Source organism: Cynara cardunculus, assembly GCF_001531365.2.
Source record: "Cynara cardunculus var. scolymus isolate 2C chromosome LG 3, CcrdV1, whole genome shotgun sequence".
Classification (NCBI taxonomy): domain Eukaryota; kingdom Viridiplantae; phylum Streptophyta; class Magnoliopsida; order Asterales; family Asteraceae; genus Cynara; species Cynara cardunculus.
The window spans coordinates 9,554,030-9,573,806 of record NC_037530.1 but is presented as its reverse complement, the minus strand read 5'-3'; the positions used below and the strand labels follow the sequence as shown (position 1 = coordinate 9,573,806).

General features: G+C 33.6%; 1 protein-coding gene across 2 annotated transcripts; it reads left to right on the top strand.

The window, feature by feature from the left end:
• The first annotated feature begins 3,492 nt into the window (after window positions 1–3,492).
• LOC112510360 (ABC transporter G family member 16-like) lies at window positions 3,493–5,724 on the top strand. Of its 2 annotated transcripts, XM_025115757.1 has the most exons (2): window positions 3,493–3,736; window positions 3,818–5,724. In XM_025115757.1, exons 1-2 carry the CDS (start codon window positions 3,493–3,495, stop codon window positions 5,722–5,724), a joined length of 2,151 nt encoding a protein of 716 aa, XP_024971525.1. The 2 variants fall into 2 exon arrangements, with proteins under 2 accessions (XP_024971525.1, XP_024971524.1); XM_025115756.1 differs by having other exon boundaries at window positions 3,493–5,724.
• Window positions 5,725–19,777: the final 14,053 nt, after the last annotated feature.

Below are 19,777 nucleotides of genomic sequence, written 5' to 3'. Positions count from 1 at the left end.
AACAAAAGATACATTGTGATACCTAATCATATATAAGATGCATAGTGATACCACTGTGTTACATCCTCGATCGACCACACAAACGACATCAGTGTGATACCCAAGCACATATATGATGCATTGWGATATCATTGTAGTATCACCGGAGGACGGTGGCCGGAGAGAGAAGAGAGGAGGGAGAAAAGTTTTAAAATACCAAAAATATCCTTGCATTAATATTTTAATTCAAAATTGCCAAAATTATAAATTTTCTAATTTATCTACTGGTTTGTGGTTAATATTGGTTCTCATAATTACCACAAATTAATTAGTTCTCATTTGATTAGGCCATATATATATTTTGTAAGCGAAGTTGGTTGCAACTTGCAACTTGCAACTAGAGATGGCCAAATGGGCCCGGCCTGGCCCGTAACCGACGGAGGACCGGGACCGACCGGGACCGGTAGGGACCGGTTGAGGGACCGCCGGTTATGAACCGGTTAGGGTTTTTGACGTTTTTTGGGACCGGGACCGGTTAAGACCGGGACCGGTTATGTAACCGGTTATAGGCCCGGCCCGGCCCGGCCCGGTCAACGAAAGTCAACGAAACCTATATATATAATAAACCGTATTTTTATTGTGTATTTTTAAACGTATTTACAACAAAACGTATTTATAAACGTATATATATATATATATATATATATATATATTACAAAACGTCTTTATAAACGTATATATATATAACAAAACGTATTTATAAACGTGTATATATATATTATATATATATAACAAAACGTATTTATAGTAAAATGTATTTATAATAAAACATATTCAAAATATCATATTACAAACATATTAATAACATATTCAAAATTTATTAATAACCAAAAATTTAAAAAAAAATCAATTTTTTTTTTTGAATAGGCCCGGTCGGGACCGGTTATGGGACCGGGACCGGGACCGGTTGGGACAACCGGTTACTAATAACCTTGACCGGTTACAAGGAAAATCACCGGGACCGGGACCGGGACCGGGACCGGTTATGTCGGGACCGGTTACCGCCGGTTTTTGTCGCGATTAGGCCCGGTAAGGATCGGTTAAGGCCCGGCCCGGGACCGAATTTTGGCCACCTCTACTTGCAACTATGCAGCAAACTGTAGATTACCATCCTTACCTAATTTAGAAACACCCCATCCTTAATCCATTCGACTGCAAACGCCACCTCAATCAAGGCCCGCCACGTGTCTCCGCTTGTTTTCTTCGATACACCTCTCCAGCTAATCAATGACGTTTAGGACATCATATCAAGCAATGTAGGTCACCCCACTTCTCTTTCTCAGTAAATAAAATTAATTTAAATAATCAATTCATCTATTTAAATTAATATATCAAGAAAATTAATATATGATTTAAAATTTAAATTGACCTTTTAATTATTATTTTTTCCATGTTTTTTTAAATATTACTATGTCTGTAATATCTACATCCATAATATTACGGACCTGATTAAAAGATAAAAAAAATTCAAATTCCACCAGGTTAGCAAGTGAGATCGTTGCAATTGCGGACCCGAGTTGAGCATGATATTTTTTTTTGTCTTTTAGACATGTCTACAATATTGCGGATATGGATATTGTAGGCGCAGTGACATTTGGATAAATTCGGAGGATGAATGACTAGGAGACCAATTTGAATATGTCGACTGACTATTTGAGTCAATTTCCATATATATATATTCAAATTAAAAGCATAAAAAGATTGATAACACAAATAAATGACTTTGAATCATCGGTTAAAATAAGACAAGGTTTACATATGAACATTGATGTTCCAATGCTACATATAAAACTTTTGATTAAATTGTAAAACAACATTTTGTTTGGAAAAGTAAGTTTCAGCAACGCGCCTTTAACGACGACATGTTTTTTGTAAGAAGCTATTGTGTCGACATGTCGTCAGGGGCGGATCAACCCTTTAAACACTGGGGGAAAGGCCCCCAGTCAAAAACCAAAAACCTTTGTTAACTAGTTTAAATTTTCTATTTTCGTTTTACCCTTTTAAATTATAAACTATTTATGACAATAAATTGACTTTTAGCAACGACTTCATACCCCTGCTTCTTGTGGTGCAAGAAAAAAAAAATACAAATTACGTAAGTAATAATGAGACATTGCTTTTGCCTTTTGATAGAAATTATAGAAACACTAAGGTGAGCTATAGATTTACATTCATTGAACCTTCGTGGCCATAAGGGAATTTTTATTTCTATTTGGATTTGAACATGGGACTTCCAGATACTTTTGACCTGTGAAACCCAAACTCAAACCAATCTATCATCACCCTTGTGATTTATATACATAGTTATACGTATTTATATTAAAACCAAGTCAAATCATATATTGCAAACAATTTTTGATTAATACAAAAAATGTGTCATCTATATTACCTTATAAATCAAATTTGTCAAAAGTCTTAAAAATAATTTTTAATGCACAAAGTACTATACATTTATGCATAAAGTCTTAAAAAAAACTCATAATGCATTAAGTACTCCTACTTTATACATTCAATCTTAAAATATCTTAATCTACAATTAAAATAACATATAGTAGAAGTTACCAATGCATATTATTACCTTTTCTTTTCATGTTCCCAAGATTATTTTGACACATTTCACTCATGCCTTCACCCTCTCATACCTCTATGTCTTCTCCCCATCTTCAAAGGTGAGATTCAAACTAATATTCACCATAAGTTATTAAAAGTTCTCTCATTCATCTATCATTCAATTGCTCTAGAACTCTCGGTCTCACTCTCTTGATTCTTTGCTCTTGGTGTAAATCAAATACATTTGTGGAGTCGTTTAAATATATTGGATTTTAAACTGTCATACAATTTTTTCCATCGATAGACTGTAATTGGAACCATAACTCTTATTTATTCAAATTGTATTAATATGTAAAAACCAAGTGTAACTTATATCATCGTTAAATCTTCTTTAATAAAACAAGTGAAACTTCAAAATCGTTAAAATTCGCGGCTCCCGACACATTACACGGGTACACAACTAGTATAAATTATAATGCTAGAAACAAGAAAAAATGTAAAAAACTATAAAAAAGCAAAATTAAATTTAAATATTGCGAAATAAAGAAACAGGTTACATTTCACATCATTTAATTAATTATATACTTAATAATTAAATTAAACAAATATATAATTTTAATTAAGAAAATAGTATTTATTATCATGTCTTTGTTTCTCTCTCTCTCTCTCACACACACACACACACACATATACGCCATAATCACACACTTCACTCACTCGTCATCCCCCATGCATTTCTACAAGAAAGAAATCTGAACAAAAATTCTATGTGCACACACACACACACACACACGACATCTATATATACATATATATAATCATCTCAATCTTCAACATCTTCACACCTCCCATAACTCCTCACCTTCCCTGCAACTACCTGTTTCCTTGCTTGCTGGGTCTACAATGTCAAGGATAGTGGCGGACAATATCACCGACAGCTCGGCGTTTTATGATCGTCCGGCGAATGCAGTGCCTTCTCCGACTCTCGGGGAGCTTTTGAAGTATGTTGGAGATATTAGGAAGGAGGGGAATGGAGATGAGACGCCGGCGCATCGTGTTTTGGAGATGAGTGAAACCAGCAGTGAGCCTCGGTCGTTGCCGTTTGTTTTGTCGTTTAATAATCTGACGTATAGTGTGAAGATTCGTAGTAAGATGGCGATTCCGGCGGTGTTTGGGGGGAGGAGGAGGTTAGGTGGTGCACCAGCGACGTCCATGGAGGCGGTTGGAGGAGAGAGGTTGTTTTCGAGGAGTAAGGTGTTGTTGAATGATATCTCCGGTGAAGCTAGAGACGGGGAGATACTGGCGGTGCTTGGTGCGAGTGGATCAGGGAAATCTACTTTGATTGATGCTTTGGCGAATCGAATTGCTAAAGGAAGTTTGAAAGGGACAATGACTTTGAACGGCGAACAGTTGGAGTCGAGATTATTGAAGGTGATCTCTGCTTACGTAATGCAAGACGATCTCCTATTTCCGATGTTAACCGTCGAAGAAACGCTGATGTTCGCCGCTGAGTTCCGCCTCCCTCGAACGCTGTCGAAATCGAAGAAGAAACTGAGAGTTCAAGCCCTAATCGACCAGTTAGGGCTCCGGAACGCGGCCAAAACAGTCATCGGCGATGAAGGACACAGAGGAGTCTCAGGCGGAGAACGCCGTCGTGTTTCGATCGGAATCGACATCATTCATGATCCGATTATTCTACTTCTGGACGAGCCGACGTCGGGACTCGACTCTACCAGTGCCTACATGGTGGTGAAGGTCTTGCAACGTATTGCACAAAGTGGAAGCATCGTGATAATGTCCATTCACCAACCGAGTTACCGGATTCTCGGTTTGCTCGACCGTCTCTTGTTTCTGTCCCGTGGACAGACGGTTTACAGTGGTTCTCCGACGAATCTCCCCTTATATTTCTCCGATTTCGGCCATCCGATTCCGGACAAAGAGAACCGGACTGAGTTCGCACTCGATTTGATCAGAGAACTCGAAGGATCACCAGGAGGAACCAAAAGCCTCGTTGAATTCAACAAATCATGGCAAAACCTCAAGCGATCTCGAAACTCCATCACCACCGGCTACGAAACACCAACACACGGCTTATCCCTAAAAGAAGCCATCAGCGCAAGCATATCCAGAGGCAAATTAGTCTCCGGCGCCGGAGCCACCAACGACATCAGTCCCAATTCCATGGTCCCTACCTTTGCGAATCCAATGTGGATTGAAATGGCGGTTTTATCAAAACGATCATTCACTAATTCACGCAGAATGCCTGAACTTTTTGGGATTCGGTTAGGTGCTGTTGTGGTCACAGGGTTCATACTTGCCACCATGTTCTGGAATCTAGATAATTCCCCAAAAGGCGTTCAGGAACGATTAGGGTTCTTCGCATTCGCCATGTCTACAACCTTCTACACCTGCGCAGACGCATTACCCGTCTTCCTCCAAGAACGTTACATTTTCATGAGAGAAACAGCCTACAACGCTTACAGACGTTCATCATACGTTCTCTCCCACTCCATAGTCGCAATCCCAGCTCTCATTTTCCTCTCGTTCGCATTCTCCGCAATCACATTTTGGGCCGTCGGACTCGACGGCGGCTTTTCAGGTTTCGTCTTCTACTACTTGATCATCCTCGCCTCCTTCTGGGCCGGAAGCTCCTTTGTCACATTTCTCTCCGGCATCGTCCCTCACGTCATGCTCGGCTACACCATCGTTGTCGCCATCCTCGCTTACTTCCTTCTCTTCAGCGGATTCTTCATCAACCGTGATCGAATCCCCATTTACTGGATCTGGTTCCACTACATCTCCCTCGTCAAATACCCATACGAAGCAGTTCTACAAAACGAATTCCAAGACCCCATCAAGTGTTTCGTCCGCGGAACTCAAATCTTCGACAACAGCCCTCTGGGAGACATCGATAACTCCATGAAAGTGAAACTATTACAAAGCATGAGTAGATCGTTAGGCGTAAGCATCACCAGCACCACCTGTCTGACCACCGGCGCCGATATACTGAAGCAACAAGGAATCACCGATCTAACCAAATGGAACTGCTTGTGGATAACGGTCGCTTGGGGGTTCTTGTTCAGGATCCTATTCTACTTCTGCTTGTTGCTGGGGAGCAAAAATAAGAGGAGGTAAAGTGTAAACATTTCAAACTTGATGTACTGGAATGCAATTTCGTAATTAAATTTAATTTACTTTTTTTTTTAATTTTGGGAAATGTAATGAAGGTTAGGTGTAAAACTGTTGGGAAATTGCGAAATACACTTATGAATTGAAGTCAAGATCAGCTTCTAAGTTTAGGTCATCTGCAATCTTTAAGTGGCCCCAAAATTTATTTCCCTTTTTCATTAATGAGGATCTTTAAATATCACAAGAAAATTTTAAATTTATGTTGTTTTTAACTTGATATCCAACCTGCTATGCGAACCGACTAATCCTAGGACGATTATCTGTTTTGCAGATAGCCTAGAGTTACCGCCATTTGAACTTCCGTTGCCATAAAGGAATTTTTATTTCTCATTCGATTTGAACTTGAGACCTCCTGATATTTTTGACATTTGGAACCAAGTTCAAACCAATCAGGTACCACCCTTGTGGTTAACCTCTTGTTTATGTTTGAAGATTGGTAGATCTCTTTTAAAATTAAATAAAATGGTGTTTATGGTTGAGTAAAATATCGTAAAAAATGAGTGGAACATTGAATCGAGATTGATAATATTATGCAAAACCGTTGTTTGATGCAATAATATTATGGCAACTTCTGGACGTCCAAGAAAGAATCCACGATTGTCCCTGAAGCTTTTTTGTTGTTGAAATCTGATCATTTAAAACAAATGTATATATATATATATATATATATATATATAATTAAGCGATCGGTCGTGCATGTTTCCGAGCAAAAAACTTATAACATACAAAGTGATATCCGATTCCTCCTCGTTGGAAAATCTCAATACCAGTTCCCAGTGTTTGAAATGTTTCTTGATGACGACTTCCAAGTCTTGAATGATCGTTGTTATAGATACGGTTTTAATACTTTGAATCTTTCGATTAATATTATAACGTAAAGAAATAACAAACACGTCAAAGACATCAGAAGTCAGTTTGTCATACCAACAATTTGTTAGGTTACCAAATTCCTTTACATTGACATAGACTCACTTATTACTTTATAGAAGTTTTTGTGGATTTGATATGTTTGTCCTTACATATGCTTTTCTTATATCTTAGGAAACACCGTGTTGATGTAATACTTTCAGGTGAAAGTCATACATGCATGAAAGAATTTGAACGATTGACCCAAGCAAGATACGGTGGTTAAAGTTCCGTCTTTCGGTAAATCTTATAAGACGTAAAGGGTGGACATTAAAACATATGGACGCTAACATCTATAAAATCAGTAGTTTTGGAGTCGTGTTCAAGAGCATCTTCTTAGATATAAGAATCTCGAGTTGCTGGATTTTAGGACAATCCTTCTCATGGTCCTTATGTTCATGGCATTCAATTGAGCAAAACCAATCCTTGATCTCCCTTTAAATATCTATTTATTTTCACACGTCACATGCTCAACAATCTTTACTCATATAATTCACAAAGAACTCGAACCCTTTCCCAACCACGAGATCATAACCAAGTCTACTGTACAATCAACAGAATCACAAAAATACACATGAAACGACCCTATATATCTGTATACATCTACTTTAATGTTTGGTAAATACTGTGTTTGCTATTGAGAACAATACATATTATACACTCATAAACACTTATAACTTTCAAGATTAAAAACCCACAAATCGTCTTTTATTTACCAGTGTCGTGAAAGATTTTTAAATAACAGAAAAAGATACCCACGAAAGGCTTTTAGCTTTACCATCATTCATTTATCTAATGAAAGCAATACATGGATGTAATGTGCAAACATTTGAGTCTTGTTGAGGAAACTTGTTATTTACCTTTTGTTAGTGTCCACTTTTGTTTTTGTAAGCATGGGCAAGATGATATAACCAAAGGGACACTAAAAGTGCACAAAGGGATGGGGGATCTTTTCAATATGTGTGTAATTTTCTTATGCTTTAGGGGTAAAAAAGGCAAAATAAATTTACACTTCAATTAGGGGCTAAAATGCAAAATGTATGTATGGAAGTCCGTTAACGCAGCAAAAAGTTACGTCAAGAAAAAGATGAAGAGAAAACAGAAGTGAAAAACGGTTGTGTAACGAACTTACGTGAACAATAAGACTTGAATAAAACAACGTGGTTCTAGGATTTCTTGTTTTCCATTGGCGTGCAGTTACAATAAGTGTATCATTTGCTACGTTTTTAAAATTTTGAATGATTAAGGAATTGTTTGTTTACTTCTTAATAGTTCTATTAAGATGCAACATCTGAATCATTAAAAGGTGAATTTTGTTTGGTAAAAAAAAGTCTGTATCTTAATGGTTATAAAACCCTCTGAATGATTTTGTATCCTAGGCATCCCTTAACCATTCAGCACCCTAATTTCATTGTAAACAATTACCAAACAATTATATTTCATTTTGCACTATATCATGAGAGCCTATTAATTATTCTGACCATTTAATCATTCTGCAATAAATCATTCAACAACTGTCAAACAACACCTAAAATGTATATAATAACAAGGCCTATTTTATTAAATTTTCATTTTAGATAATGTTATTCTTTTTATGTAAAATAACGATATACGTTAATTTTCATATTTTGAAGACCGGAATTTGTCCATTTTTGCTAAGGCAAAACATTACAACAACTTTAACCATCAAATTCTGATACAATACAATGATTAAAATATATAAAATCATTATTGTGAACGGAATCAAGATTTAATGCTATTTTGAATAAAAATGATGAATACGAATTATCGAAAACAGATAAAAGCTTAAGTATACTGTTATTTTGTATTCAAATTTAAATTGACTGTCGAAAATGGAAATTGGTCTGAATATATTGGCATTGTGTGTGAAGGGAGGGGGTTAATTGGAACAAAATTTATTTTATAGGGTCAAAATGTAAATATAAAATTATGTTTTCATGGAATTTGATGCTTTATCTATACTATATTATAAAATATTTGACTAAAATTTTTAAAAATATTTTTTTATACATAAAATATTGTTTATTGATACGTATTACTTAAAATTCAAGATTACAAGTAGGATATGCATGAGTACATCTTATTAAAGCTTCATGTTTGAATTCGTGTAACTAACTGCTGATAAACATTACTTTAAATATAAAAAGTCTAAAATATAATTAAGATAATCATTGAGTTCTGACAGATTACTTAATTATTATCTTAATAAATTATTTTATTAAACCAAAAATAAATTAGTTCGTTTTTAAACTTCAATTAAATTATAATAAGAAATTGAATTAAAGAATTTACACAAAAAAGAGAACTTATATATAGTTAATTTTGATACTTACATCGCTTATTTTTTTTTCTTTTCAAAATTTTATAATATATTCAAATTTATATTTCGTTCAAAAACAAGAACATTTTCATTTTCTCAAAACCACATAAAATCGTATTATAAAATCGATAGAAATCAAAATATAAAACAAAACATTGAAATCAAGATGTATCTCGCTGCATTACATGAGTAACCTTATAGTATTATTAAAATAAATACTTCAATTTTCATTCACACAAGTTGATTATTTGTGTAATACAAAATTTTAATGTAAATTGAAAATAAAAATTTAATACAATTGGTGATTGAATAAATTTTGTTAATTTAAAGATCCGATAAAAACTCAAAAAATTATATCGATATATTGTAAAATTAAAATTTATAAAGTTATTATTTTTAATATAATTTGTTTAGTTTAATTTTTTTATTATAATTTAAAATAAATATGTAATTTATTTAAATCTAATTACATAATATTTTCTGGGATAAATGTAATATCTTTAAATATGAAAAGAACAACTAATTTAAAATTTTCAATAAGACATCAAATAAAGAATATCTTTTTCTTAAGAATGAATATTTGATTACCTATAATGACAATCTAAGGGTCTGTTTGGTTCAGAAATGAGAATGAAAATGGAAATGAATACTGCATTGATGCTGTTTGGTTAATACTAGAAAATCATTATCATTATCATAGATGTTGTTTGGTTGTTTAGCATGTATAATAACTGAAATTTTGTTTTATAGAATGTCATTTAAACATAACATCAAAAAACACAAAAAACACAAAGTATGTTTCATCCAACATCAAAAATATAATACAACACATTTCGATGTTTCAACCGACTTTAAAAATACAATATCATTTAAACACAACTTTAAAAAACACAATGCAAAGTATGTTTCATCCAATACAATACATTTCGATGTTTTAACCGACTTCAAAGATACAATATAATTGGATGTTTGAAACGACTTCAAAAATACAATACAATTCCAAAAAGAGGCTTACATAGCCTACCAACTTCAAAATGCATACCAAAAGATTATGTTTAAGGTCCAAATTTATTCATTAGCAGGATACAAGAACCCAAGCACGTATGATCTTCTGATGTGAGTAGGCAACACAAACAAAACCTTAACTTTGGCGGGTTCATTATAGCAAATCTCAAGAGCTTTACCAATATCACCAGTAGATATTCCAATACTAAGAAGTTCATTCATGACTTCTTGCATCTTCGCATCACTCAAAGAATCGGTCAAAACGTTAGCAGTAGCAGCATATTGTAACATCATTTGACCACAAATAGACTCAAACTTAGAATTAAATTCATCTAACTTCGTGTCAATGGTATTTTGAAGTGAAGGTGATTTCTTGTTCTTGTAAATTTCCTTTGTAGGTGAAAGTTTTTTGCGCTTCGTTGATTTGATAGTGGTTGATGAATTAGGAGATCCTTTTGCATCTTCTTCTTGTTCACATTCATTATCGAAAGAACATAAAAACACATTCTTGTTGTTACTACTAACCTCACATGCTTGTGATATATCCTCAGCTTTTTGTCCCGTCGCTCTATCTCTACCCCATATTTCGCAAATATGGAAATTTGAAGTTTCACAACCCAGTTGCATTCTTATGAGTCTACATAAATAAAAAATGATATCATGAGAACAAAAGAAATACAATTAAAATAAGTAGTAGTTTCATGACCTTACCTTGCACCAATCATCATACCATTGCTTCTCATAATTAATTTTATGCTCCACATCATCCCATTGACACCCACTTTGCATCAACATTTCAGAAAGTGGATTATATTTGTTTTTAAGATATTTTATACGAGAGTCAATGTGAGGGATAACTTCCTTATCAAAATTTGGTAGCCTTTCGACCAACCTCTTATGCACTTCAATCATGTAGCCATTTTTGAATCCACCATCTACCTTCCATAAGGGATCACAAGCAAGTTCTTGTAAAACCTTGACCAATGTTTCTTCTTCCTCGTCATTCTAATATATTTTGTTTTTTTTCCGTTCCATGTTCACGCTCACATGAAGATGTAGCCATTTCTAAACAACATAATAAAACATAAAACATATTGTTTAATATGACATAATGTCAAATACGATAATAAAACATAATGTCAAATACCGCATAATAAAACATATTGTTTAATATGGCATAATAAAATATAATGTCAAATACAAGATAATAACACATAATGTCAACATAAAAATCCAAAAACAAGTACAATCATGACAAAGTCTATCTATTTCTCCATGCACTAAACATATCGGTGGCTATAGTATATCTAAATGCTAGCCACTCATCGGTTGGACTAATGTTTGTAATGTATTCAACTTCATTACTTTCATCTTCACTATTTGTTTCTTCTTCTTCTTCTCCTTCGTCTTCAAGGACTGACTCTTGGGGATCATGGCTCATAAACTTTCGAATCAAGTTGTGTAGGAGGCAACACGCCATTATAATTCGAACTTGGGTTTCAATTGGGAAGAATGAGGGAGATGCAAAGATCTTCCATCTTCCTTTCAACAATCCAAAACATCTCTCAATCACATTCCTTGCTTTTGAGTGTTTCATATTGAAATACTCCTCAACAGTGTTTGGTCGATGGCCACTAAACTTTTTTAGGTGATATCGTTGTCTTCGATAAGGTGCAAGAAAACCATTTGCATTACAATATCCAGAATCAACCAAATAATAAGAACCTTGAGAAACTCTTAGACCTTGAGGCCTTGAGATTGCATCTCGAAGCATACGATCATCATGCGCAAAACCTTCCCAACGGGGCAAAACATATATGAATTGCATGATGGGTCAACAAACACCTAAAACATTAGTTGAAATGCAACCCTTTCTTGTGCAATAACGAGGCTTTTCATCAGTAGGAGGTGTAACTTTAATTAAAGTCCCATCCAAAGCTCCTAAGCAGCCCTACAAAACAAGGTACATATATACATCTCACTTGGTATTTAATTCACAACGCCGTTAACTTGGAAATGTAACTACAAAACTAGTCATACCTGAAAATATTTCCATCTCCCATTTTGACAATCTTGTGTAATAGGCTCTGGTTTCTTGAGTAAGATGGAGTGCAACCTCAAAATTGCTAAAAGAACTAGATGAAATTGCCGACTAATTATTTCTTTACTACGAAAAAATAAATTACTAATTGTTCTATTCTTTTTGTGGTGAGCCAAGGTGTATAAAAACATTGCAACAACCTCTTCAATAGACATGTTTCTAGTAGGCTTTAAACATCCAACATCACTTACCATATCACATAGTACCTTAAAGGTTGCCCTATCCATACGAAGTTCACTAATACAAGCGACATCGCTTTCCATTGTCAACCTAAACATCCATTTCATTTTATCCATTATTTTCTCATCCTTTGTTTTGATTTCACGAATCTTATATCGAATGTAGGAATAAATAACAACATAGTAGTTGGCGATTACAAAGAGTAACATGTTATTTGTTGTTTGTTGACACAACAAAAGTTTCCTTAGTTTGCAATGCCTTTTGTTAACCGGAGATCAAGCCATTTCGATTTATAGCAGCTAAGTCCACCAGCAACTATCAATTTACAGCAATTATGTCCACCAGCAGCTATCAATTTGCAACAGCTATGTATTTACAACAACTATGAACTTACAACAACTCTTGCCTATTGATATTTAACAACTCTTGCCCATTGATGTATTTACAGCAACTATCCAGTTGGCTATTCAGTGGTTGTCAATAGGACCATTTATCTAACTCATAGTGTATATGAATGGACCTTGTTCTAATAGTGAAGAGGCATCATAAAATTAGGCTTTCTCAAAAAAAAAAAAAAATTGCACTGTCACCATATAAGGAACATCGATTTCAATCTTAAATATATACCATTTCAACCACATAAATCAAAAGTTCTCCCTTAAAGTAGAGGTGGGGGTGGGGAATTAACAAATATCATATTTTCAAACATTCACAAGACTCATCAAACCCATTCACTTTCATTGGCATCGACCCAACAGAATTTGTCGAGAACTCTTTGCAACTGTACAGATCTAACATGAGTGTATGTCAGGTTAGAGAAATAGGAACATACCTATAAGAGGAACAATTTCTAGAACGGTTTCTGGAAGACAATTACTTGGAAGAAGAACGATTTCTGGAAGTGATGATTTTGGAGTAGTCAATTTTTGGAAGATGATTTTGGATAGTCGATTTTGGAGGCAGATGTTGGAAGCGGAAATGAAATTTCATTCCCCCTAAATTGAGCTGGAATGAAAAATGGGCTCCTTTGGGAATTGACCCATTATATTACCACAAACCAAACACCTTCTATTATATTCATTTCCATTAATTACTTGTTAATACCTCCAACCAAACACCCCCTAAATCCTTTTGCCTTTAACTAGCACTCAACTTTTCACAGTGTCGCTAGTACCATTTCCAATGAGAAACCGGTGCACATGCCGACACGGAAAAAATGTTGTTGTAATAACCCAAGTTCTTTTATTTTATTAATTAAATGAAAGTTTAAGGGGAAGAGTTGTCATGTAAAGCAATTTCAAGGTCTAAACTGTAATTACTGAATCAAAGGGAGAGGGTCATCATTTCATCCTCATTCTAATCGGCTGGAACCTAAGGTGGCGTTTGGTTCGCAGATTCTGAAGAAATCTGATTGAATTAGAATGTTGAATTCCATCGACCAAACTTTGAGCTTGATAAAACATTGAGCTTGATAACCAAAAAGTGGTTAGACAACATTGATTTTTGTATGAACATTCACATATTTACAGAACATAGTCACGAAAAAGTAATCACATTGTTGTCTTCACCAAGTAAAGTGATAACAAAAATACTCGAAATCTTTCCTTTATTTGTTTTGGCTTCCACCCAAAAATCACCATTTTCAAATCCCTTCTTTCATTTGAAATGATTTGAAGTTTGTGGGACTTGACTCTTTTCATTATTGAAATGGGTGTATGTTGGAAGGGATCTTTTTAATGCTATGTGAAGTTCTTAGCATTAGTTAAAAGAAGTTGAATGCATATTTTACAAAACTTTTGTTTTCGAATCTCTTTTATAGGCCCAGTTATATTATTTTTCAGTCATTGAACATGTATTCGTTTCAATAATGTATTTTACCATCAATATGTGAACTCATGATATCATAATTTGTATGAGACTTTGAAGGTGGCAAAAAATTTCTTTCTTTGCATGTGTTTGCTTTGTCTTCTTTATGAGTTCTTAGAAAGTTAGAATTATGGGTTCTCTTATATTTATATTGCTGGTGGTTCGTTTTACCCATTCTAACTTTGATGTACTTCTGCTTATTGACATGAAGGTGGTAACTCTACAACTTCAATTTTCCAGGTAGGTCCATGTGGTAACTCTACAACTTTAATCGCCAACTGCTTGTTTTGAAATGTTCTAAGTCTGCTTTAGTTTTTTAATTTACTAAATGGTTTAAAATCTTCTGCTATTTCATCCCATTTTGGCAAAACTTTTGTTTTCCAATACAACTTTAGACCAACAACTTTCATTTTAAACAAACTTTAATCTTTTAGCCAACTTTATAGAGTTGCATCATGCTTTGATTTGCACCATATTATGTTTTCATTGTAAGAATGATGGTTATAGTGTTAACTTTTTATGGAGCTCAAGATGGGATTATAATAAGCGTTGATGATTTCAAGCTGCAAATGGCCAATGATGTCACACCACCTCTATCAATGATTGTTGTGTCAAAACTTGAAGGTGTTTCTCTCCCGTCGATTCCACTCTAATGTCTGGCTCTCCACCCGTTTATGTTCTAACCAATGGGTAATGAATCCATTCATTCTCTTACGGTTTTCTATGTTTTGTTAATTTGTCATTGAACAAAATGTATGCTAGTTGTTTATTAAAATGTCTTTATTTTTGTTAATAACGATGCAATATGACCAAAGGGCCTTTGCCCCAGCGATATGTGAGCCTTTGGCCTCCTAGCGGGTTTTGAAGTTGTTAATGGTGCAATAGACATGTTCTTTGTGTTAAACATCAGAACGAATATCTGCCAACAAATACAGGAAGCTGTAGATGTGACTACCACAATCCAAAAGGAAATACTTAAAGAGATGGAAGTTGGTAAGACATGTTTCTTGGATAGATTGTATAAGGTGATAGACATTTGCTTCTCTACATTTAAACTGTCTGAAAACCTATGAAAATGGTACATATGTGTGGATCTTAATTGAGCTTTGACCATCTTGATTTGTCCTGCTTTAAAAATGTAAGGTTCCAACTGGACATGTGATTGTGAGATTACATAGACTTTCGTTTTACTCTTTTTCACAACATTCCTCAGTTTCTATTTTGGCATAACATTACATCCACTCTGCATCACTATTTTGTAGTTGGACACTTTCACGGAGATCTTGGTGTGTGTGTGTGTGTTACAGTGTTTGTATGCTTCTATACACACACACACATACGTTTTAGTGTTTCTACAGTACAATTATTGTGCTACATCACTTGCTAACTTGGAATGTCAACATGGTGATTCTCTTATTCTTGGTTGTGCTTTAATTGTTCTTTCCAACATGTTGACATTGTGGATGTGATGAATGAAATTCTTCCCATGTCATTTCAGATCCAGCATATGGCCTTGCTTGCTTGGGGAAAATAAACATGGACTATGAAAATGATCAACATTTGATGGTTTGCTTTTACAGCTTGACATTTCAAAGTGTAGTTTCATTTGATATTCCTTTCCTTGCTCTTGGTTGGTTTATGATAAAAAAAGGATAAAATCTATTTTATTGCATGAATACATGAAAGTTATAGTAACAAAACTGAGTTTCATGTCAATTACGTACCCTCCACATTTAAGTTAAGTTAGAGTACAACAACAATGAAGTTAAGTCTCACATTAGTGTACATTTTATCCACTCAAACCTTGTTTTTGAATGAGATATACTGAGATGCTTGAATTTGTTTTTTGGTTCTGAATAAAATTTGACATCCTGTCGTATTGCACAACCTATTGCCGCATACGCATAACCTTTTAAAAATTGCAGTTGAACTCCATTCATACAATTGACGAGTCACTGACAAACATGTTCAAATTTCAATACAACTTCATTCTGCTTATATTTATCAGAATTTTGTATCACGCCGCATTGCACGGGTATACAATTAGTTCTAATAAAACATGTAAACCCCCTAAACATCATAAGTCCACAAATATCTTTGCATTTTGACGAAACATGTCCCTAAGGTTTGCTAGGTTGGACATTCGCCCCCCCTAAACATCATAAGTTCATACATTTAAACATCTATCCTCTAGCTTGACTTTACATTTCATTTGGGTTCTAACTTTGACATTTGTATATATATTTTCTTGTAATGTTATACATAACATCAAAATAATAGTTCGATCTTATACCATCAGGAAATAGAAGACTTAATCGTCATTTACGCATCTAGTAAGCAATTTTATCTGTTTTTAAACAAATAAACAGACAAATACAATATAACTTTAAAAAAATCTGAAAAACTTTGATAATTATATACATAGAAAACAAGCAGTAACAACCCTTTCTAGAAAATAACAGAAATGATATGACTTTTTAAAATTAATTACTACCTTAGTTTATTTATGTTGTCAATTTAGTTATCTGATAATTTAAAAAACAAACTCTGGTTTTGAAGCTCGGCCTTAATATCATATAGTTATACGTCATTTCCTTTCTGTTGTGTTTGAGAAGTTTTTGTTTAACTACTTGGAGTCGTTTGAAAATGAAACACACATCGTTCCAATAAACTAAATTTCGTAGAAAAATGCAACGCTTTGCACGTAAATTCTATTTAATTTTTAACTGAATCAAAATAGAACATACTTTCAGTAATACTTTAACATCTGCAACAAGATATCAAAAATAAGAAGGTTTTATATTTTTTCACGATGCATTTTTATTTACAAAATTATAATACGTTTTTTTTTGTAAGTTATGGTAATTGCATAAAACATGATACATTCTCTTAATTGAATCAACTACTTATCCTATATGGATAGAAATGTAGATTGATGATTTTTTTATAAACTCAAAGTTGTGGGCTATCAATAACTTTCATCACAGTTTTAAGTTGAATCTAAAGTTATTTGGGTAACCTGTTGTTTTGGGATTTGGGGGTGTTAGAATGGTATCAAAGCCGATCCTTGCATCGTCGAGATGGGGGACAAATCTCATCAAGGGTGATGCGTCCGAAAGCCACGGGTGTTTGTAATATCTTAAGCGAATCCTACATCACCAATTACATACAGGATTAGGCAAGGGTTTGACGAACACATCAGGAAGAGGATTATGGTAGAATCTGATAAAGACGTCAGGAATGTAAGTCGTATGTAACAGCTCGTTTTGTATGGATAGAAAAATAGATTGACAAACTGTTTATAAACTTAAAGTCGTGAGCTACCAATTACTTTCACCATGATTTTAAGTTGAATGTAAAGTTATTGGATCAGACTGTTGCTTTGGATTTTCGATCATGACATGGTACATTTTGCAAACTAAAAAGCTTTTGAAAGTAGCTTTCAAGATAAAAACCGAAACAAATATATATAGGGTTGGGTTCACGTGAGACCAAGGGGTTTTCGTGAGACCCGTAAGACCAATTTATGTTTATTGATCAACTTTATAAGATAATGATCTAATGGTCTAATGTTGCACCGTGACAATTTTGTGATTGTTGAGAAGTCGTGTGTCAATTTTGTGATTATGAATGTTTAGATTGTAGATTTAATCCAAGGGTTGAGAATTGGTCTTACGGGTCTCACGAAAAACCCTTGATTTCACATTATCCCAAGTCTATATATATATAGAGAGAGATGAGTGATCAAATGAAAACCACATTTATTTGTAAAAACCGTACAAACCACTCTCATACGTCGATTTCATTGTTTAATCTTATGAAATTTTTTCATGAAATTGTTTAATCTTGTGAAATTGTTTCATAAAATACTTTTTTTGATAAATTTGTTTCATATAATATTTAATGAAACTGTTTCATGTATTTCTCTAAAATTAAAATAGTAAAGATGATAATATCCATGATTAACACCCTCCACAATAAAAATTGGTTAATCAACCTCTCATAAATACAAAAAAATGAACAAAATGAAAAATTATGATTGGTTGTATGAGGTTTTTACGGTTTTTACAAATTGGGTGGTTTTTATTTGAACGCTCCCCTATATATATATATATATATAGGAACGTTCAAATGAAAACCACCTCCATTTGTGTAAACCGTATAAACCAATTTCATCCATTCATTTTCTTGATCAATGGTCAAGATTAGTTTATTTTATTTTAGAAAATTAAAAAAATATATATATTAAAAATTTATTTTTATATCAGTAATAAGGGCAAAATAGGAAACAAAAATACATATTCTATAACATCCTATTGAAGGACATTATTCTTTATTTTAGGAAATTAAAAATTTCTATTTGTTAGAAAATAATTTCGCTAATGCAGCAACCTTTTTATTCCTTATCCTGAAATTGTTTCAATGTCCTTCACACACCCATGTAAATATGCACCCTATTCATTATGAAATTATTTCAAGACGTACTAGTTTCATCATGAATCCATTTCAGCATGTAATTATTTCATGACAAACCGCATACATTATGTACACGTTTCATTTTGCATTTCACCTACTAAATGGATCAACTACACCATCACTGAAACGTGGTTCACCATCAAACCAGTTCACTACTTATTGTTCAATTACGCCATTAACTAGTTTCACCTTCATGAAACTTGTTACATGTACATAGATTAGTTTGTTTCGCTCCTGATGTGATGAATTCATTCATTTAATCCTTACAATCTTAAAGATTCTATAGCAGATTACAATCTTCAAGATTATGGAGCATATTCATCGTGTACCCGTTTCATCATGCAATTATTTCATGACGAACCAAATACATTATGCACCCGTTTCACTACTCTTGGTTCAATTACGCCATGAACCAGTTTCACCTTCATGAAACCTATTTCATGTACATTAATTTTCATTTCACTAGTGATTTGATGAATTCATTCCTTTAAGCCTTACAATCTTCAAGATTCTGGAGCAGATTACAATTTTCAAGATTCTGTAACAGATTCATCATGTACCCGTTTCATCATGCAATTATTTTATGACGAATCAAATACATTATGCACCCGTTTCATTTTCCACTTCACCTACTAAATTGATCAACTACACCATCAATGAAACGGGTGCACCATGAAAATGTTTCGCTACTCATTGTTCAATTATGACATGAACCAGTTTCACTTTCATGAAACATGTTTCATTTGTATTAATTTCTTTTTTCAATCATGATTTGATGAATTCATTATATTATGCATTACAATCTTCAAGATTCACCTACAGATTCAATCGCATCACAATATATTTAGTTCAGATTTTTAAAATTATAATATAATTAAATATTTAAATGTTACCATTTATAAAATTTTCTTTATTACGTTTCCTTAATTAAGATTTATTAATAATTTTCATATTTAATTGAAAATATTATAAATGACCGAAATACCCTTATTGATTAAATTTAATTAGAAAAAAATGAAATTTTCTTATTGGTCGAAATTAGTTTACACGGTTTCTTAGAAATACACGGTTTTATTTGAACGTGCCCATATATATATATATATATATATATATATATATATATA

Excerpts from the sequence above, each read along its gene's own strand:
- LOC112510360 (XM_025115756.1), top strand. The coding sequence starts at position 3,493 with ATGTCAAGGATAGTGGCGGACAATATCACCGACAGCTCGGCGTTTTAT.